The sequence below is a fragment of the Thamnophis sirtalis genome, unplaced genomic scaffold (assembly GCF_051295495.1).
Source record: "Thamnophis sirtalis isolate CommonGarterSnake01/CBP01778 unplaced genomic scaffold, rThaSir2_p1.2 scaffold_6, whole genome shotgun sequence".
In the NCBI taxonomy this organism is placed as follows: domain Eukaryota; kingdom Metazoa; phylum Chordata; class Lepidosauria; order Squamata; family Natricidae; genus Thamnophis; species Thamnophis sirtalis.
This window is the reverse complement of record NW_028261386.1, coordinates 23,583,473-23,606,791: the sequence shown is the minus strand read 5'-3', so window position 1 is coordinate 23,606,791 and position 23,319 is coordinate 23,583,473. Positions and strand designations below refer to the sequence as shown.

At 41.9% G+C, this 23,319-nt stretch overlaps 1 protein-coding gene across 1 annotated transcript in view; it reads right to left on the bottom strand.

The window, feature by feature from the left end:
• The window catches only part of SCARA5 (scavenger receptor class A member 5), a 124,402-nt gene that overhangs the window by 41,317 nt on the left and 59,766 nt on the right, over positions 1-23,319 (bottom strand). Inside the window, exons 4-6 of the mRNA XM_087717417.1 lie at positions 11,622-12,299; positions 5,500-5,580; positions 1,550-1,639 (exon numbers count right to left, since the gene is read on the bottom strand). Coding sequence (XP_087573543.1) covers positions 1,550-1,639; positions 5,500-5,580; positions 11,622-12,299 — 849 coding nt within the window. The remainder of the gene's footprint in view (positions 1-1,549; positions 1,640-5,499; positions 5,581-11,621; positions 12,300-23,319) is intronic.

The following is a 23,319-nucleotide window of genomic DNA, read 5'->3' as shown; positions in this document are numbered from 1 at the left end:
CCTAATCATCTTTGTTGCTCTTCTCTGCATTCTTTCTAGAGTCTCCATATCTTTTTACATTGTGGTGACCAAAGCTGGGTGCTGTATTCCAGTATGGCCTTACCAAGGCATTATAAAGTGGCATTAACACGTGACGTGTTCTTGATTCTATCCCTCTGTTTATGCAGTCAGATTAGACTTTGCTAGATCAAAATGAAGCCTAACTAGTAAGAAGGAAAGATTTCTGAGATGGTGGGGGATTTGTATGAAACTTCAGCAGGAATGGTAGAGAAGCTGTAATATTTGTGTCTATACATTATTATTTACAGAATACATCAATAGAATATCAGAAAAAAACCCTGAAATTTAATCCATAAGAAGGTGAAGGACAAATTCTTCTAGCAGTTGAGATATAAAATAGCTGAGCTTCAGGAAGATACTTTTATTCTGAATCTACATTCTAGCTGTAAGATATTTGTAAAGATGCAGTTCCTATGTACGTATATGTATGCACTATGAGATAAGAAGCAGCAATCACTTGTAAGCTTGTCAGTTTTGGTCACCACGGTGTAGAAAAGATGTGGAGACTCTAGAAAGAGTGCAGAGAAGATCAACAAAGATGATTAGGGGACTGGATACTAAAACATATGAAGAACAGTTGCAGGAACTGGGTGTGTCTAGTTTAAGAGAAAGAAGGACTAGTGGAGACATGATAGCAGTGTTCCAATATCTCAGGGGTTGCCACAAAGAAGTGGAAGTCAAACTATTCTCCAGGGCACCTGAGGGTAGAACAAGAAGCAATGGGTGGAAACTAATCAAGGAGAAAAGCAACTTAGAACTGAGGAGAAATTTCCTGACAGTTAGAACAATTAATCAGAGGAACAGCTTGCCTCCAGAAGTTGTGAATGAACACTGGAAGTCTTTAAGAAGATGTTGGATAGCCATTTGTCTGAAACGGTATAGGATTTCCTGCCTAGGCAGGGGGTTGGACTAGAAGACCTCCAAGGTCCCTTCCAACTCTGCTATTGTATTGTATTATTGTAAGCAGAGCTTGTCCGTCCCCACTTCTCTGTAGATTAAGGTCATGACACTGGGATATGCTTGCTGTATGTGAACATTTTTGTGTAGCATTTAATACTTAGCTTCCAATAATATAGCAAACTATGTTGTTCCTAATTTCTAACATGGAATCAAATGTAATATTTTTGGACAGGACACGCTAATTTAAGTAATCAAAGCCCTCACAAGATTACAGCTGGGAGTTCAATTCGCTGCCAGATTTGAACATCAAATTCCAAATGCAAATTGGAATTCAAATTCCAAATGTGAATGTTTTTATAATAGTCGTCCACTTCAGGATTTTCAACATAGGCAATAGTTTAGGCTACAAAAATAATAAAAGGACTGCAGGCATAGGTTTCATCTGAATCAGAAATCAACAGCTTTCTTCACCTAGAGTTTTGCAGGGAGGACCAGTTATGAAATTTGAACAAACGCTTATTTTGGTGGATTATGGTGGTTTTGTATCCAGTTTTGTTATCAGAACATCAATAAACAGCAAATACAATACCTGGTATTCCCCGGAAGCCAGGTAGCCCACGTTGGCCAATATCTCCTTTGTCCCCTTTTGGCCCTCGTTGTCCTCTTTCACCAGGATACCCTACATTCAAGATGAAAAACAAACAAACAAGCAGAGCAAGTCTCAGACATTCGTAGAGTTTGCTTTTTTAAAAAAATGCATGCATAATGCTTTACAAAGAATAATAAAAACTAGCAGACCAGCCTGCATGCCATGTAGCTCTCCTACCTTAATTGTGGAACTACTAATTGCAGTAAATAAGCTTGGTTAGGAATTATAGTTGGAGGTGGGAAATAATTCCAATGTAATCTACCGAATCCCCTGCATGGAGACCCAAACTCATTGGTAGCCTCACACTGCAATGAACAAGGCAAGGACAGACATTCCATTTTGCAGCTACTGAGATTGTTGGATGAGAAGGCACAAAAACAGCCAAGGAAATGATTGAAGCTGGGAAGACAAACCCTCATCAGTCAACAGGTGTGCTGATTTACCACCAGCCTATCAAGTACTTAGAAGGTGAGGGCTGGGCAGCACAAGCAAACCACAAGTTGGTAATATATCTTGAGGTTAGCAAACCACAAGTTGGTAATATTTATCCTGAGGTTGGATATATATATATATCAGATGCAACTCTGGTGGAAATGTCCTTATCTTTGCTAAGTGAACAGATCTTCCTCCCTTTTGTATGTGTCTATGTGTTAACTTTGGGGCACCACTTTTGTGTGTTCAGGAAAGTTCAGGTACCAAGTTTGTGTGTCCAGGAAAGATGTTTAAGCTGATAATTAAATTGGAATAATTAATCAATGGAATGGCTTGCCTTCAGAAGTTGTGGGTGCTTCATTATTGAAGATTTTTAAGAAGAGACAGGGCAACCATTCATCTGAATTGCTATAGGATCTTCTGCTTGAAGAGGAGGTTGGACTAGAAGACTTCCAATGTCCCTTCCAACTCTGTTATTCTGTTAAGCTATCACAATATTGAGTTGTCTTTTTTACAACATAGTTTCTTCTGGTTTTGGGCTGCTTCCAGATCATCCTGATCAGCGGTGGGATTCACTTACCCTTCCTACTTTTGGTATTGGTATTTTATTATTTGTATGCCGCCCTTCTCCGGGAGGACTCAGGGCGGCAAACAATTCAAAGGGGGAAAAAAAGGGGGAACATAAAAGACAAAATACACATAATAAAAGTAGGCAACAGTCGCACAACCATACATGTCGAGAGGGGAGGGAACTCATCACCCCCAGGCCTGCCGACAAAGCCAGGTTTTGACGGCTTTTTGGAAGGCCTGGAGGGAGGTGAGGGTCCGAATCCCTGCGGGGAGTTTATTCCAGAGGGCCGGAGCTGCCACAGAGAAGGCCCTCCCCCGGGTAATAGCCAGGTGGCATTGGCTGGTAGATGGCACCTGGAGGAGGCCAACCCTGTGAGATCTAATGGGTCTGTGGGAGGTAATTGGCAGCAGGCGGTCTACTCATCTGTGCATGTGCACCGCCTTCTGCACATGTGCGGAATGTTGTGCATTACATCAGGGCAGGGGGGGCGGAGCCTCCCTTAGCCGCCGCTACTAGTTCGCCCAAACCAGAGAGAACCGGCTGAATACCACCTCTGATCTTGATGATAAAAAGGAATTCTCAAGAAGTGCAGGAGTAAGTATTTCTGAATTTAATTTTCTTTCAACAAAGGGATTTACCAGAAGAACTGGATAAATCCTCCTTAGGACTCCCAGGTAAGAGGGATCCTGGACAGTCTCTGCTTTAAAACAGTGGCTGAACATGGTGAAAGCACTGCTCCCTTATATCTCGGCAACAGATTCTCCACAACCTTTCAGTTTTAATTCTGCTGGGGCAGAAATTTAAGCCAATTGTGAGCAGTTAATAATGGCCTGGTTCTTTGGCCAGAAGCTCTAACAACCTATATAACAAGCTTCTATTTAGCTTGCAAATCTCTTTCAGGGATTTGATTTAATTTCCCTTTACAAACATTGGTTTCGAAAGAGGGGAGAAGTGGTTCTTGAAACCTTCAGAGGCTGACTAAGAACCCACAAAATAAACCCTCCTAATTCCACTTCTCCTGCAAGCACTAAACATCTCTCTCACTTCCCTCTTACTGCAGTTGAAATGCATCTAAGAGCTAGTTGCTAATGATCCAGTGCCAATATAAACTGAGGATGGTCCATAAATGCCACAATAAACTTTGAAATGTCTATTGTTTGCTAAAATAAAAACATGAAGAGGAATTGCATGCAATCAAGAGGAATTGCATATAATCAAATTAAAGCAGGGAGCAGAGAGAAAAATTTGCTTCAAGAGCAAATGTGTATAATACATGATACATGCTATTACAATTCTATAACACCAGTTTTTTTTTAAACTCAAATTTTAATGCCATCTATTTTTTTTTATCAGAAAGGTAAGTTCCAATCCCTAGTGCTGTGTAACTGAATGAGCTCCCATTACTTGTCCCAGCTTCTGCCAACCTAGCAGTTCAAAAGCATGTAAAAATGCAAGTAGAAAAATAGGAACCACTTTGGTGGGAAGGTAACAGCATTCTGTGCACCTTCAGCGTTTGCCCCCTAGAGTCAGAAACAACTAGCACATACATGCGAGGCAGGGGTGGGTTCCTGCCAGTTCTAACCTCTTCTATAGAAGAGGTTCCACAAATCTACAGTGCCGTTTAGAATTGGTTCCAGGTCCCTCCCCCCGCCCATCCGCACATCATCAAGATGAAGAGTGAGAGGAGGGTTTTGGGGAGTTGAAGTCCACAAGTCTTAAAGCTGTCAAGTTTGAACACCCCTGGGGTTTTTTTCTAAAGGGCTAGGGGTGTGAGGGTCTTGTAACTTGACAGCTTTAAGACTTGCATGCTTCAATGCCAGAGTTCCTGAGACAACATGACTGGAGGAGGAATTCTGGGAGTTAAAGTCCACAAGTCTTAAAGTGTCAAGTTTGAACACCCCTGGGGTTTTTTTTTCTAAAGAGTTAGGGGTGCAAGGGTCTTGTAACTTGACAGCTTTAAGACTTGCATGCTTCAAATGGCCGAGTTTCTGAGCCAACATTTTGGTTGCTAAGCAAGAGCGTTGTTAAGTGAGTTTCACCACATTTTACAAGTTGGCCACGCCGATCCAGTCACATGACTGCCAAGCCACTCCCATTCGGACACATGGCTGTCAAGCCACTCTCATCCGGTCAAATGGCCAGCAAGCCACTCCCACCCAGTCACATGGCCGGCAAACCACTCCCACAAAGCAGGCCACACCTACAGAAGAGGTTCTAAAAAAATTTGAAACCCACTACTGATGCGAGGGAAACCTTTATCTGCACCTTTATTATTTTGCCCAGCTTTTTAATCAGACCAGACTCTCTGTCCATTGAACCCTATGAAGTCTACCTGGAATAACAGAAGGTCCCGGGATCTTTAGCAAAAAGGGATCTTTCCATTCATCTTATTATCCTCTTGTTGGATAATGTTATTCTTATTATCCTCTTTTAGCAGACAATGCTTAGGGAGGGTTTTTTTTTTTCCTTTTAGGGTGTCCTGGAGGCAATCACAAGGACTGAGACAGGTTGAGCTTTCTGGGTTGATGGATTCAGAGATCCGACATCGCAGGGTTCATTCCAAAATGCCTCCGTCCCTTTGGAGGCTTTTTCTTTTTATACAGTTTTTACAAGCAAAGCAATGATCATATAGCAACCGGATTGTAACAGGCACATTCTCCTTGTCAATCTCTAAGAACATCCCACCCAGGGTAGAATCTCACATCACTCAATAGTTCCTGGTAGTGCCTGGTGAAGCTCATAGATAGTTGAGGTAATTGGTTACTAAGGCGCATGGCAGTTTGCTGCCTGTACGTAACCTTTGTGTAACCTCTACACTGGGTCTCTGCTATAGTTGCTCAGTAACAGCATAGGATTCACACAAGCACTTTGAATAATAACACACTACCTTGCAGTCCAGGCAAACCAGGTCTGCCAGGTTCGCCTTCCATTCCTTCATTGCCTTGATCCCCTTTTTGTCCTGGTGGCCCTAGAATGTGAAAAAAAGCATTGGGGTATGTTATAACTGTCAAAGTTTAGCAAAGAAACCATCAACCGTATTTGGGATTCTCAGGAGCAATTAGGCTCATGAATGAACCTCAACTGAAGGTCCTACCAGCTGAGTATCAGAGCCTCTTATCATCTGCATTATCTTAATGGTTCGGCCATCTGGAGCAACTGCTTAGTTTCCTGTCCAATGTTAATCCATTTCTCCAATATTCTATCAAGCTTTAGCCCCAAAGCTCTCTTCTCATTTAATAACTAAGCTCCTGCTCTTTCTTTTTATAACTTGACCTCTCCCTGATGATTTGGTCTACATTCCCATCCCTAGCCCCTGTGATCCCTTTTTGGACCTCTGGAATTTTAGCCTGTGGAATAAATAAATATACACTGAAGAGGATGTCATATTTTAGGAGGCTAAAACAACACTTGGATTAAGGCAGAGTGGGGGACGATGGCCCCTTTATGACTTGTGGACATCAACTCTCAGAATTCCTGAGCCAGCACGGAATTGAAGTCCACAAGTCATAAAAGGGCCATCGTTCCCCACCCCTGGTTTAAGGGGGTCAGAATCATATATTTAGAATTATATATTTAGCAGCCTGGGGCAGGGGAGGGTTAAGGTGCAGGTTTTAGTCATTCAGGGAAACAAAAAGAGAGTAAGAAAATCCAAGAATAGCCGATCAAATCTGTCAGAGAGGTCTCTGTAGTCCAACAGGACCATGAAGCATGCAGTACTAGTCACTTGACTGACAAGGGCCAATCATTTTACTCCATGACTTGGAAAATCCTCAGCCTGAGAAAATTGTTTCTGGTGTCAAAAAACTGTCGAAGCTCCTGCTTATATTTAAGCATTCACTCTCTTTTGCTCTCTCTTTTTACAGCATTTGTTCTCTGCCACCATCTAGGTGGGTCAAAGTAATGAAAACATGAAAAGATAAACCAATATAAAACCATAACATCATTAATCTATAGAGCATAATCAGTGTAAAAGATTGACACCAGCCTTTTGAGACCATACAGTATATAGCACTATCACACTGGTCACCAGTGGAAAAGGAGAGGGATTTTGCATCCTCCTTAATTCCAAAGAGTTATGACAGCCACGGAAAAGTCTTATCTCTGTGTTCCTGCTTCCACACCATCTGGGAAGGTGAAATCAGAAGCACATTCTCCCAATCAGAGTGCACAAAATGGGAAAATTCCACTCAGAGCAATAGCAATAACACAGAGTTTGATTTACAGAATCAGCCTATGGCCCCCAACAATCTGGGTCCTCATTTTACCCACCTCAGAAGGATGGAAGGCTGAGTCAACCTTGAGCCTGGTGAGATTTGAACTACCAAATTGCAGTCAAGAGTCAGCAGAAGTGGCCTGCAATACTGCACTCTGACCACTGCACCACTGAGGCTCGAGCAGATTGCTACAAGAACTGTAAATGTGAACCCTAAAGGGCTGTAAAGGACTAGACCCTCTACTGCTAAGCAATGAGGTCCTTGGGTGAATTGCATCCATTTTATGACCTTTTTTTCTGTGTTAAGCAAGTCCATCTTAGACCATTGATTTTGCTTATTGGAAGCTGGGTGAGAAGGTTGCAAGTGGCAATCATGTGGCCCTGGGACACTACAACTGTCATAAATATATGCCAGTTGCCAAGCATTCAAACTTTGATCATGTGACCTCAGGGATGCTATGACAGCCATAAATGCAAGGATCAGTCATAAGTCACTTTTTTCAGACCTGTCATACTTTCAATCAGTCATTAAAAGAATGGTTGTAAGTTGAGAAGTACCTATATAGGTAATGTCTAGCACATTGATAGGTACCTAGAAACTTACTGGAAACCAATGCAGCTCTCAAAGAATAGGTGTCATTCTGTCAAATTGTCTGACCCACTATTTAATTGTAGTTTCTAAATCATATTCATAGGGAACTCCAAGAACAGTGCTTTACCATAATCCTGTAAAACAGGGGTGTCAAACTGAAGGTCTGCGGGTCAGATCCGGCCCACAGGGTGTTTAGATCTGGCCCTGGAAACAGCAAAGGACCAGCCCACAGTGCCTTTGCCAGCAGAAACAGCTCAGGAGGGCTGTGTGTGCCCCTTCCCCAAGCTCTGCAACCCTCTGCCAGCAAAAGTGGAGCTCAGGAGGGTCGAGCTCCATTTTCGCTGGCAAAGCTTTTGGGCCACCACAGGTGCCCCTGACACAAGTGATGTTGAGATGCCACGCCCACCCTGGCCACGCCCCATGCCCCCGAGGTCAAACACAACCCTGATGTAGCCCTTAATGAAATTGAGTTTGACATCCCTGCTGTAAACCATCTACAAGGTGAGAAGAAGTGAGCAACTATTGTGAGACATTATACATTTAGTGCATTTAAAATGATAGCCAGCTCTCTGCACCTCTATTGAATTCATCTTTCTGAAACCTACTCCTCTTTGAAATAGGAAGCTAGCAAATGGGGAAATGTTATGATGGGATTGTTTTCCACTAAAAATAGAGTCACAATCTAGGAGTGTTCCAAGGTTCAGAACAATCATTAGATAGCAATAACCAATAATACTTAGACATATATATCGCTCCATTGTGTTTTAAAGCCCTCTTTGAGTGGTTTACAGAGTCAGAATATTGCCCACAATAATCTGGCTCCTCATTTTACTGACCTCGGAAGGATAGAAGGCTGTATTAACCTTGGTCAGGATTGGTAACTCCTGGCTGTGGGCAGAGTTAGCTTGCAATATTGCACTCTAGCCACCTCGTCTTAACATCTAGATTGATCTATGGTAGCTTCATCCATTCTTTTTACAACACTGTTCATCATGCACCATAGTTTGGGGTTCTTTCCATATCAAAATAATGAAAAAAACCATGCCATTACTGTTTGGTAATTGCCTTGCCAGCCAAAGGCTGCTAAATTATAGGCACATAGAGCTCTAGGACTCCAGTTGGCCACTCTTGCTATAAACCAATTTATACACAGCCATCTGTTAAATGCTTGGGTTAAAAATAAAAACCCAAAAGCACAGGATGTGGAATTTGGATTAGAGTTTTGATGTGAGGGAAAAGGATTAACAGTTTTTGTCTTGTGCTATTTACATTATATAAATTCAATTTCCCAACTTGCTGCTTGTTTGATTGATTGATTGATTGATTGATTGATTGATTGATTGACAGAGACAGTCAGACAGGAAAAATTAAGGGTCTACCTTTGTGTTTTGAGGCACAGAAACTTTCTTGGGAAATATAAAAACTGTCAATTTCAATGAGATGGCTGAAAAGGTGACTTGCTCAAAAGCAAACAAAGCAAGAAAATAAACAGGACTCAACAGCTGTTTACTACCCATATGTGTGGTATCTTTAAAGTATCCATTATCTCCTGTATACATTCAATTAAAAAATATGAATGGGAATTGGTAAAATAGAATGGTTTTTCACAGTGTAGTATCCACCAGGAATCATAGGCAACAGCGAAGTTGGTTAGGGATTCTAAATATTTAAGCTAACATACATACTAAGAGAGTGAAAAATATATGGGAAGCTGCACAGGTGATTTTAAGAATGCTTGAAAATTTTAATTCTTTATAACTAATGATTAAAAGTTACTTGTTCCTTAGCTCTTGTACTAATGTGAAATTTGGAATGTAATTTTTCTTCCAATTCTGTGCTTCTCTAGGTGCAGTTCTCACCTTCAAAATTTTACCAAAAAGGTTTTTTAAGCCATATTTAAAGAAAAAATAATCCATATGTGAATGATTTGGGTGAAATACATTTATAAAAACAAGCTGTGACAGAAAAGCCATTTTGATGTATATTTGTGTATTTTTGTGCATTTAAAAATATTGCATAGTAGTCTGGATATTAAATTAAACGGATTTATGGGTAACATGTGTGAAATTGACACCATCTGGAAATAGCCCTACAAATATGAGAGAGACAGAATGAATGATCATGTGTGAAGCTGACAGAATGATCTATCCATCCCTAAGAAATTAATGCCAATTCAAACCCCAAAGTCAACTCCTTGGTCAAAATCCTATTATGCAACATTGGCCGCTGGGAAGAAAGTGAGGGGAAAATGTATTACAGATTCATAACAAACCGAGCTTTTGATTGCTTTAACTGTTCAATCAAATTGCTGGTATTTCAAGCATAGCTTAATTTAGAATTTGATCAGCATCTGAATCCATGGACCACAACAACAATACTAGAACTATTTTGTCAAATATCCATAATTACATTTTGTTCTAGAAGAAAAGGCCAAACACATGTGGTGTCACCACTAGGTGGCAAAGTCACCGTGAGCATGAAGCTAGTTGAAAAGGAAGCATTTCTCTCTTTAATTTTTCATGTAGACTGGAGCAGAATTTCTGTGTTCAGATCATATAGGCAATATGGAGGGGGGGGAGGGGGAATCTCTTTGTCACATAATAATGTCACAACCAGAAATGAGCGAGAACAATACATTTAATCTGAATGTATTTTCTTGAAGGCACCACATAGCTACTTGTTAGCTACCCAATGATGTCACAAATCCAAATAAGAATTAAAAGCAATGCTTGTTGTCCTCACACATTCAGTGTTCTCACCCTATTTCCCTTGTCCAAGATTTTAAGAAATTTTGCTTCCATAGTTACAAGATATTTATTGATTAATTTATATAATGTATAGGTAGCCCAACTACCAATAACACTAGAAGCCTTAAAATTAAAGGCATAAAAAAGAATCACAAATAGTCCCAGAAACTATATACAACCAAAGAAAATGCAAATAACAGGGGCTATATTTTAATTTCCCTCGCCAAACAGGGGAGAATGGCTAGAATGTAATCAGGGGAAAGCCATATGGATCTCGGGGGGGGGGGGATATGATTCCAGATTAAGTTAATTAATAGTGCATGTATCATGCAGGGAATGAGACTTCATTAGCTCTGGTAGGACAATATATTTAAACCTCTATAATACGGTCCATGATTAACTTGGAATGGTCAAAATGTATTTTATTATAAAAATGTATAATATTGCTGGAGCAATAGCAATTGTAATAGCACTTAGACTTATATACTTCTCCCTAGTGCTTTACAGCACTCTCTGAGCAGTTTACAGAGTCAGGATATTGCCCTCAACAATCTGGGTCCTCATTTTACTAGCCTCGGAATGATAGAAAGCTGAGTGAACCTTGAGCCAGTCAGAATCGAAATCCTGGCAATCGGCAGAGTTACCCTGCAATACTGCATTCTAATCAGTACGTCACCATGGCTCATGTATAATGTACAAAGATTAGCTCAATGCATTGCATGTAGCTTTATTGCTATGTTCTAAGCTACATATGTATATAGTTACCATGTTTTCCCCAAAATAAGACAGGGTCTTATTTTCTTTTGACCCCTGAAATAAGCACTTGGGCTTATTTTTGGGGAGGTCTTACTATTTTTGAGGTGCAGGAGGCGGCGAGCGTGGTTGCTGCTGTGTTGCAATATTTTTGGGGAGGGATTATTTTTTTGGGGGGGGGGGATTATGTTAACGCATGTGCTCAAAATCCCGATTGGGTTTATAATCCTGGGAGGTCTTATTTTTGGGGAAACAGGGTAATAAGTTCTCACAGGAGTCAAGTGAGCTGACAGAAGGCCACAATAGGGTTAAAAGACATCCAACACATAAACACCACCATTGTATCATGATAGCACCAATCAAAGGGAGCAGGCTAAACCGCCACATTTCCAAAGGCATTCCTAAAGAGCAAAGTTGTCATGGCCCTTCAGAAGCCCATTGAACTCAAAGAGGAAAAATAATGAGGAATAGCTGTTCCAAAGGAAGGAGCCATCACTGAGAAGACTCACCCTCATGATCCCTATAGATGACATCTCTTCAAATAAGAGGCCCTCAGGAAGCCCATTCTTCCTGATCTCACCGGGCAGGCAGATTCAATCCAGAGAAGATGGTCTCATAGGTATTTAGTCATGAAGTGCCTTCAATTTGATAACATTGAATTACACCTGAACCCAAGAGGCAATTACATTGGCTGCACTCCTTACCTCGTATCACTGAGATATCCCTCAAAGCAATGGAATGCTCCCAATCCTTGAGCCTCAGATCCTCAGTCACATTGTTCAGAATGGCCAGCTCATGCTTGAGCTGCTGTTCCATGGCGATGTGGACAAAGCGCATCTGCCGAGCATCTTCTGAGGCATTGCTGATAAGGACTTGCAGGTCCTGGATACGGGTGTGGTGGATTCCCACGTCATAAGACAGAGTCCGGTTCATGCTACCCACATGCCCACCTACCTCTGTCAGTTGGTCATTCAAGCTCTCCACTTGAGATGCCAGTTTAGAGAGTAAGTCCTCGTGGTGCCTCAGAAGCAAACTGCTACTATTTCCCTCTACAGCAAGCTTGTAGATTTCCATTTGTGCCAGGTCATTTTGCTGGCTCAGGCTATCCCGTAGGCCAGAAAGGACTTGATCTGCTTGAGTTGCCTGGGTCTGCAGGCTCCTGAGTGCCCCTTCCAACTTCTGAAGTGAGCGGCTCAATATTAGCAAAGAGTCAGAATGATTCTGGAGCATGTCCTGCAGGCTCCAAATTTGGTCCAGGAAGTCTCCTTTGAAGGGTAACTGCTTCCCTGTTTTCAACTGAAGATTCTGAAAACTTTCATTTAACTGGTTCACATTTCCCATTAGCATTTTCAGGTCTTCTGGAGATCTCTGAGGTCTAGAAACTAGAAAAGAGATAGCAGAAATTAGAGATAAGAACAGAGCCAAACATTTTAGAAATGACAGAAACAATAGAGCCAAGGTGGCGCAGTGGTTAAATGCAGCACTGCAGGCTACTGCTAGATCAGCAGGTCAGCGGTTCAAATCTCACCGGCTCAGGGTTGACTCAGCCTTCCATCCTTCCGAGGTGGGTAAAATGAGGACCCAGATTGTTGGGGGCAATATGCTGACTCTCTGTAAACCGCTTAGAGAGGCCTGAAAGGCCTATGAAGCAGTATATAAGTCTACTGCTATTGCTATATTGCTATTTGAGGTGTATTTTCACAATCATCAGATTCATTTCCAGGGCTTTTTAATAAAAATGGAAGAAGGTTCCTTCAAACTACCTTGATTTCTAAAATCACTTATTTAAGAGATTTTATGGTTCATACTTCACATACAATCAGTGATAGTTCTCTTTGGAGCACTTTCTTAGCTTTTGTAGTCTGAAGGACACAATCCAAGATCTGGGTAGCATGGACATTTGTAGTATGATAAAGCTAAGGTTAATGTAGATTTTAAAAATTATTATGCTAGAAATGCTGTGGGTATACTGTAATATACTTAGATTTAAATAGGACATTCAATGAAGTAGACCACAACCGAATTTTTGATAAGCTAGAAAAATATGGGATAGACATAATCACCATCAGGTGGATTTGTAACTGGTTGACAAATCATATTCAACAAGTATTCCTTAAGGGTACTATATATATGTACTATATGTAGCAGTGGAGTACTACCAGTTTCCATCTTAGGCCAACTATCTTAATAAATGACTTAGATAAAGGAACAGAAGGGGAACTCATCAAATTTGCAGCTGGAATAGACAACACCCCAGAAGACAAGCTCGGGATCCAGATGGATATTAGACTTGAACAATAGGCTCTATCCAACAAAATGATATTTAATGTGGAGAAAAGCAAGATTTTAAAGTTAGAGAAGGAAAACCAAAGATACAAATACAGATTAAGCAAAAACAGTAACTGAGAGGGACCTTGGATACCGTCGCAACTGGTACGCTGCTACGGGGCCATGCGTCCACCTCGGGCATGCATCTGCGCACGCATGTGCACCCACCACCCTACAACGCTCCAGCTGCTCAGCGGAAGTCACACAGGCGCCGTATGCTGCGCATGCATGCACAAATAGTCCAGTTGGCTTAAAAACAGGTAAGGAACATGGGTGGGCAGGCGGGTGGGCCCACCAAAACACCGTTCCGGTACAGTGGCCGCTGCTCCCAGCTGCCACCAGTATGCCCGTACCAGGGCATACTGGCCGAAACCCACCACTGGTCCTAGTGGATGATCACTTAAACATCAGCCAGCAGTATGCGGCAGCAGCCAAAAAAGCTAATACAATCCTTTCTTGCATAAGCAGAGGCATAGAATCAAAATCACATGAAGTATTAGTACTGTTTTATTAAACTTTAGCAAGAAGGTCTAGGGGTGACATGATAGCAGTATTTCGTTATTTGAGGGGCTGCCACAAAGAAGAGGGGGGGTCAACTTATTTTCCAAAGCACCAGAAAACAAGACAATAAGCAATGGATTGAAACTAATCAAGGAGAGAAGCAACCTGGAATTAAGGAGAAACATTCTAACAGTGAGGTCAATTAACCAGTGGAACAGCTTGCCATCAGAAGTTGTGGTTGCTTCATCACTGGAGGTTTTTAAGGATAGACTGGACAGTCACTTGTCTGAAATAGTATAGGGCAGCGATGGCAAACCTTTTTTGGCTCACGTGCAATAAGTGGGGGGAGCGCAGTGGGGGCATGTGCGGGTGTGCCGCACCCATAACGCAATGTGCAACCCTCCCAGTGTGCATTTGTGCACTACAGGTGCTCCCCCCCATTTTTTGCATGCTTTTTTTCGCCCTCACCAGGCTCCAGAGACTTTATAGGAGCCTGGGAGGGCGAAAACAGCCCCCCGGACATCCTCCAGAGGCTTCAGGGACCTTCAGGAGCAGGGGTGGGTTTCAACCGGTTCGCGGCAGTCCCCACGAACCGGTTGGTCGGCGAACCCGGAAGTAAGTAACTTCCGGGAACGGCGAAGGGCCCACCCGCCCGCCCGCGCTCCTTACCCGGTTTTGACGAGTTCTGCGCTTCCATGCATGCGCAGGACGCATACAGCGCCTGCGCGATCTTCCAGGAGCAGCTGGAGCATCGCACAGATGCTAGTACGCATGCGTGCACTGCGCGCGTGCACGAGGACGCTGCCGGCCCTGTTCCAACCGAACTGGTTGGAACGAGGCAAAAAACCCACCCCTGTTCAGGAGGCTTCTCTGAAGCCTCCAGAGCAGTCAAAATGACCCTCCGAGCAAAGCGGAAGTCACTTCCAGTTTGCTCAGAGGGTCGTTTTAAGCCCTCCGAAGGCTTCAGGGACCTTCAGAAGGCTTCCCTGAAGCCTCCGGAGCAGTCAAAACGACCCTCCAAGCAAATCGGAAGTCATGAAGCCTCTGGAGGGCCTCCAGGGGGGTGGGGGAGGTTCTTTTTGCCCTCCCCAGACTTCTATAAAGCCTCTGGAGCCTGGGGAGGGTGAAAAATGGCTTTAAAAAAGGATGAACGCATGCGCGCTGGCCAACTGTCAGGGCAGAGCCTCATGTGCCCTGACAAATGGCTCCGTGTGCCACCTGTGGCACGCGTGCCATAGGTTCGCCATCACTGATATAGCGTCTCCTGCTTGAGCAGGGGGTTGGACTAGAAGACCTCCAAGGTCATTTCCAGCTGTACTCTGAATGATTGATATGTCATATTGAGAATATGGAATAGATATAAAGCCAGGCTGAGTCTGAAAAATGCCTCTGTGGCGCTCAGTATGTGGCATTTTATAGGCCAAAAAATGATAAGTAAACAAAAATGCTTAACTTACTATAAAATTTCACTTACACTGGATCATGTAGTTACAGTGACTAATATCTTAGTAAGGAGAAGAAATTTCTATCCCTGATACAAATCTGTGCTATCTCATTATCTGGGAATTTAAAGACATTTTGTTTTTGCTGTTTACATAGTAAAGGAGTGTTAATATCTTCTAAGATGTGAGAATGCAGAGACTCTCACTTTTCTTTTGATGATTCATACTTTCATATAAAGAGCGGGTCAGAGTCTTTTAACTTCTTGTTGCAAGAAGTCTTTGATTAACACAGCTGTTAAATAGCTGTAGCAGCGGGAATCTTTTCTGAAGCTTGTAAACATTCGAGTTTGTACTGTATCACAGACTGAAAAAATGAGCTTTTCTTCTCTCTTTAATTGGAAAAAGCTGTGTTATTTTTCATTGATGTGACATGCTGTATTAAGGGCTCCTTTTTATAATAAATATGTCTGTTATCTTTTTTAAAATATTGTTTTTGACAAATGCTTTTTTTCCAGATATCTTGCACGTTTAACTATAATAAATATCACAGTACATTGTTCCTAAGGGGTTTTTTGGGTGGGAAATTGATAACATATCCCTGTTCCTAATAACACGTACAATAATCATAATATTTAATGGGGGTGTTTTTGTCTTCCTGAAGAAGAGCAATATGAAGTCTGAAGTGTGCCGGGCCATAAAAATAAAGATTGATCCCTAAAACAGATTGATTTTCCCCCCTTGAGCACTGTGTTCTCCTCCATATTCCTCTTTTACCCCATCCCATCTGTAAAGCTTTGGATGAAACATAAAAAGCCTATCTATAATATTTTCTTGAGCCAAAGTATGCAATTATTTAATGCATAGCTTAAATTCACACAACACATTAGATCAGTGATGGCTAACCTTTTTTGGCTAACTCCCCACACGTGTGCACATGCACACACGACCAGTGCCCTCCCCCCTGCTTTTGGCATGGTTTTTTTGCCCTCCCCAGGCTCCAGAGGCTTTTTAGGAGCTTGGGGAGGGCAAAAAGAGCCCCCCAAACCTCCCGGAGGCCCTCCAGAGGCTTCAGGAGCTTCTCTGAAGCCTCCGAAGGGTGAAAAATGGCCCTACGGATAAACCAGATGTCACTTCGGGTTTGCTCGTAGGACCGGTTTTCGCCCTCCGGAGCCTTCAGGAAAATGGCCCTACAGCCAAACCAGAAGTCTGTTCCTGAACTTCTGGTTTGCCCGTAGGGGCGGTTTTTCGTGCTCCAGAGGGCAAAAAATGGCCTCAAAAGAAGGCCGAAGTCAGCTGGCCAGTGCACCCATGCGCGCTGGAACTGACAGGGCAACACATTGTGTGCCCTAACAAATGGCAGGTGGCACGCATGCCATTGGTTCATCATCACGGAATTAGATCCTAGAGCAGGGCTAACAAATCACAATTACTTATTCACAGGGTATATTCATTTTCAAAGAAACTACATTATGGCTTAATATGATGACTCAATTCACAAGATTTCAAGAAAATGACTAGGTCCCATAAGATGCAAAACTACAACCTACCAAACCCCATTTCAGCATGGAATGGTGATAGGTAATAATGGAATTAATTGAGCCATGGTGGCCTAGTGGTTAGAGTGCAGTACTACAGGCTACTTCTGCTGACTGCCGGCTGCCTGCAATTTGGCAGTTCAAATCTCACCAGGCTCAAGTTTGAGTCATCCTTCCATCCTTCTGAGGTGGGTAAAATGAGGACCCAAATTGTTGGGGGCAATATCCTGACTCTATAAACTGTTCAGAGAGAGCTGTAAAGCATTAGCACCCCTACCCAATTTCTGGAACGTAATCTTAGTGATCTATGCAATTAAATCAAATTAAATCAAAGCTATGTTATGTAAACTAAGCATTGGTTTGAGGGTTCCTTGTTGCTGATGATGCTACCTAGTTTGGGTATTGAAACATCTGCAAGAAAACAACCAAGCTCAGAGAGCAACCAGGACTCTTCATTTCAACCCTGAGCTACAAATATTCTCCTTTATAAGTCTTTAGTTTAGTTGAATTAGCTTTCCCCAAACCCTCAGCTTCCCCATCAAGTTGGATTCCAGCAACAAAGAACAGCAGGAACTGAAGTCCAGCAAATCTGGATTGATAAATGCCAACCAAAATAGTTACTGATTATATTGACAGAGGAGCTGAAATCCAAGATATTTCGAGAGAAACTCTTAAATGGTGGGTGCTTCTCTTGTTGCATCTTATTAAATGTCTGATGGGGGAATCTCATACTTAGTATCATTTGTATACCTAACTGATTGATTCTAATTACTTGTTTATGATTATTACTGGGACATCTATGCTCTCTGATTGCAGCCCAAATGCACTGTAATCACTTAAGGAAATGAATGGAGGACAAGTGGGAAAATATTGCAGGAGAGAAAATATTAGGTTATGAGCAAGATCAAAAAGCTGAAGTTGGGGAGAAATTGGTTTCACATGGAAAGCTGAAACATTAGAAATTGTGGGCAGATTCTAGCCTGCCACGATGGAGATAACAAGAACACTGAAGCTGCTACACTAAAGAATTTGCTAATAAAAGACCTGTAATGTGAAAAACAGATGGCTGACCTCCAAACAAGAGCTAGAATGACAAAAAAAAACCTAACACTTTTGAAGCCTGCATGCCCTGACCTCCAAAGAAATTCATCATATCCTGAGAGAAGACCTCCTCCATTGTAGCATATGTGAGTATCAGTAAGGATCTTTGTTAACAAAAAATGATCTGTTTTTAAAAGAGTTGTGCTAAACTTTGGTATTAGATCTGATACTTGGATTATGCAATATCCCACTGTAACAGTCCTGGATACTCTGACTCGTATGAGAGTGGTGGTAGTGGTGGTAAATCACATAAACTGAATGCCTTGGTAAGACCACACTTGGAATGGTACATCCAGTTTTAATCACTGTGATATGAAAAAGAAGTTGAGACTCTAGAACAGGGGTGTCAAACTCACATCATCATGGCAGTATCATGTGACTTATTAGGACTTTTTCCCCCTTTGCTAAACTGGGTGTGGGCGTGGCCAGCTTGTAACATATCCAGCCTGCGGGCCGGGAGTTTGAAAGCCCTGCTCTAGAAAGAGTCCAGAGAAGAACAACACAGGTGATTAGGGGACTGGAGGCTAAAACATATGAAGAACTGTTGCAGGAATTGGGTATGTCTAGTTTAATGAAAAGAAGGACAAGGGGTGACATGATATTCATGATCCAGTGTCTAAGGGGCTGCCACAAAGAAGAGGGAGTCAAGCTATTATCCAAAGCACCTGAAGGCAGGACAAGAAGTAATGGATATTCTCCCAGGCTTTGGGATAGAGTAGAACTCTGTCTACTGTTGGATGGAGTTGTTTTGTTATTTTGCTTTAGATGTTTGCTTTTAGGCTGCAGAGTCCTTTTTTAACTGTAATATCAATGGGAATAGCACTTAGACTTATATACCACTTTGCAGTGCTTTGTAGCCCTCTCTAAGCAGTATACAAAGTGAGCAGATTGCCCCCAACAATCTGGTTCCTCATTTTACTGATGCTGGAAGGTAAGCCACCAAAGGAATTGGGAGGCCCTGAAATAAATAAATAAACAAACAAATATCTGTAAAATGGTGCCCTAGAGAAATAAAAGACAAGGGGTCTCTGCTGACTTTACTCCACTAGTGGTTGTTGACTAAAGGGGGCAGCACTCATCTCTGTTTCAAGGCCATTGATCCAGTGCTGTCCAAAGACTTTTCCATGGCCATGTGGCCAGGACGACATCGCGGAGAACTGTTTCCTCCCCACAAAAGTGGTACCTATTTATCTATTCACATTTGCATGCTTTCCAACTGGTAGGAGGGCAGAAGCTAGGTAAAGATGAGTGCTCACCCCATTATACGACGCTCGGGTCTCATACTCAGGCTGTCACTTTCCAGCCGACAAGCCCAGCATGTTTAGGGACGGTAGGGATGGCATGCTTGCCATGCCCCCGAACCGGTTCCCTGGTCACCGTGTCATCTTTTTTTGACCTTTTTAAATGTTCTGTGCATGTACAGACCTATTTACAGACAACTCCACATGCACGTGGAGCAAAATTGCACACGCACCAAACTGGCAGAAGCCCAGCCCTGCTGCATACTCCTTTTTTATCTGTAATAACAATAGCACTTATATACCACTTCACAGTGCTTTACAGCCCTCTCTAAGTGGTTTACAGAGTCAGCCTATTGCCCCACGAAATCTGGGTCCTCATTTCACCGACCTCGGCAGAAACCTGAAAAGTAGAGAAATATCAAGTATACCAGCCTAGGAAGTTAATGACTAACAGACTAGTGTCTGGATTCATTAAACTAGCTTTGTTTTAACTATATTCTGTTTGCTCATCCTAGTGACCTGTTTCATACATAATGCTAAGCCATAAACTTATTTACAAACTTCATAGTGGTTTGGTGTGGTGTCTGGCTTCTGTTTGAGTTAAAGCTTTGCCATTGGCATCACTACATAACATCTTTGGCAATGTCAGACTTAGCAACATCCCAAAATAAGCTGAAGACACCCTCAGATCTTACCCTTAGAAAACAGAATTTGCCAAGCAGAGTTGTGGACCTCTGAACCCTTTAAGAAACTTCAAATTCAATTCATCCCAAAAATGATATTTCGAGAGAAATGAACACAATTGTATGAGGACAGTAAGAGGAAGTGGAGTGTGTTTAGTCTAGAAGAAAGGGGATTAAGAGCCCTGCATGTGTACTTTTTCAAATATTTAAAAAGATGTCAAAATGAAATGAGAGGATTGGCTAAAGAAGCCACTTTTCAAAAACAGACTTTAAAAGGTCCTCCTTTTTTGGCCTGGCTTCTTCTTTAACATTTCTCCTCTTGCCCCTAACCATAGTGTGAAAGTACACCAGGCAATAGCTTTTTGACTACCATATCCTCATGGCATTGCCTTTTCCCTAGTCCATGGATGAAGAGGTCATTCTAGCTGCACTGGTGCTAAGGTAGTATTTCCCCCAATATGCTGACAGCATCCAGCAACAGATTGTTGATTTCTGATCAGGTGGCTACTTTAGAGTTGGGAATAGTGGGAGTTGATGTCTACAGACCTTAAAGCTGGCAAAGTTGAAAAACACCATTCTACAAAAAAGATAGAACCAATGGGCCACTGCTAAATGCAAATGGTGATCAATCAGAATTGTGCAATAGCATCAATCTGCTCAGCTGGCAGTACTGTACTGTATATAGTTTTATATAGTTTAGCACAATACAGAAACAACATAATAGCAGCATGACAAGCCCAACCCTGTTGCCTGCCAAGAAATTTGCCTGCCGTTTGCTGACTGTATAAAGGAAGGAAAGGAAGAGGAGAGAAACCCTAAACAAAAGCACTGCTTGGGACTTCATTTATTTCACAATCCTTTTCTGTTTGGCTTTGATTTGATATTTTATTCAACTGGAACTATAACAGAACTGGGTAAACGAAGGGGGTACAAAACAAACCTAGAAAGGTTGGACAGTTCCACAGTTAGGCCACAGTGTTGAGAGCTGGTTTCTCATTGTTGGTGACCTGCTGAAGAGGGATGGTAGCAAAACTGATTCAATCGATCTATCAATCACTTTGCTCAACACATGCCACACACACTCTTTAGAACAGACATAGCAGTGAGTCTGAATAGATGCAACAGAGCCAAGAGAGAGATTGGAATTTGTTGATTCCAATTGATCAACAATTGTTGATTGATTATGTGACTCTTAGTGACATATAGATTTTTTTCTATGATCCCTAACCTATTCCTTCATATCTTCCAACGATGCACCAATTACCACTGTTACCGAATTTCCGTCTGCTGCAATTATCCAAGTCCTGCCAAGAAAAGACCTGTCCTATGACAAATGATTCTTTCTATTTGGGCTTAGACAATTTAGAACTTCACCGTCTTTGATCTGACCTAAGCGTAGTACATAAAATTATCTGCTACGATGTCCTACCTGTCAATGAGTACTGCAGCTTCAACCACAACAACACATGAGCTCACAATAGATACAAACTTATGGTAAAGCACTCCAAACTTGATTGCAGAAAATACGACTTCAGTAACAGAGTTGTCAATGCCTGGAATGCTTTACCTGACTCAGTGGTTTCTTCCCCAAACCCCCAAAACTTTAACCTTAGACTTTCTATTGTCGACCTCACCCCATTCCTAAGAGGGCTGTAAGGGGCGTGCATAAGCGCACCGGGTTGCCTACCATCCCTGCCCTAATATTCCCTTGTATTCGTATTCATTTCATGTATTCATAATCATGTCTGTACTTATATCTGTTATCTAATTCATATTTGATAAAAATATACAAACAAATAAAATAAAAACACTAAAAAAACTCTGAGAGTCTTTTCTTACTGTTTGGTCTCGAGTGATGTTTTTAAGTTCTAATGAACAGATGACTGAGGAGCGTGGCTTCAACAATTATTTATTTAGCAAGTAACAGTAAGAGCGAACAGCGCTAACAAGAACAGAACGGAACCAGCAAAAGAGCCGCCTGACAGCTATTTATATGGGTAGCTGTCAGGCGGGGAACCAATAAGCGAACAGCATCTCTCCCGCCGGCCGACAACCACGCCAGAGCCAATCAGGGCCCTTCCCTGATCTAACTGTGGTTGCCGGCCGTATCTGGGAGGACGTAACAGATGTAAAATGTGTGATTTTCACTCAAGGCATAAATGACCAGGCTCAGATTTTTAGACTTTGGAGACAGTATGCAAAGATCTAACACTCTGGAGAAGGCTCTGTTGTTGGGAAAAGTGGGAGGGAAAGAGGAGAGGACAACTAGCAGCAGGTTATAGTGGTGATGGGTGGAGTTCTTAGAAGAAATGTCCTTCTTGGCTCAGTTCCAAGTGGGGACTAGAAACATGAAGGCTGCTTGGAAAGATGGTATAATGGTGGACAGGATCACATGGCTTGAGCTCCTGAGCAGAAAAGGGGGAATCACATGCTCCCAGATGTTGGGTGAAGAAAAAAGGCAGAGATACTGAAAGTTCCTGATTTTATGCCCTCTCTTGCCTTTGATCTTGAACTTGAATTCTGATTGGTTGTCAGACTCTCATGGGGTCGTGCAGGGGCAACTGTGTAGGCTGTCTTGAGTCCAGGTTTGGTTGAGCATTGCTTCTTCCCAGGTGCCCTGTGGTGAGATGGGTAAAGGGCTAATACTATCATGCCTTAATCCCATCACCCTGGATCTGAAGGGTGAGATCTTTGTTATGTAGAATAATTGGCCCAGGCTTTTTAAATAGCCCATTGACAAAGGTGGGGGCTATTAAGAGTGAGTCTGCTTCCTGCCTAAAAACATGTTTCTCCATTTCTGATCCAGGGAAATATTCAATATTTTCAATATTTCCCAGGATATTTCATTTTTCTAGGAGGGTGGGTTTAACTTCCTACAGACTGTTGGAAGATATGAAAGACCACAATAGCAACCAATTTTCATGGGAAAAATCTATTTATGTAGTCACTAAGAATCAAGGGACTTTATGTTATGTTTTGTCCTCTCCATTCACTACACAATTTCTTAATCCATCTAAATAATAAAAACTGCATCCTTAAAATATGCAGAAGCAGGTTTTCCTGTTGGAAAGTATCACTTTACATTTTGGAGCATTTATTATGAAGTCACCCATTCAGAAATATTTTAGAGTATATATTTAGATCTCACTTTCTCCACCCAGACATAAACAATATTTAAGTCAATGTAGGTTGCAAAGCATAAATGTGGATACAATTAAAAATAAAAGCATATAATAAAAACAAAGACAAAATTACATAGTTCGCCAGGCAAATTTAGTCAGTTAAAAAAAAGAAAAACAGCACAAACCTGTAACATGATAATATATTTATCCTGAACTGTAAAGGGTCCCTCAACACCCAACAGCAGCAGGAAAAATCTGAAACACTTGCAATTGTCAGTCCCAGAAAGGGACATCTTGGGCATCATAACACAGAATTTTGTCTCCATTAATGAAAAATAAAATTCCAAAGATGTAATATGAAACATATTTAATTCCTGCTTCCAAGAAAATATAGCAACTTAGAAAGCAGCCTTATGCCGACTCAGAAGATTGGTCCATCTAGTCAGCGT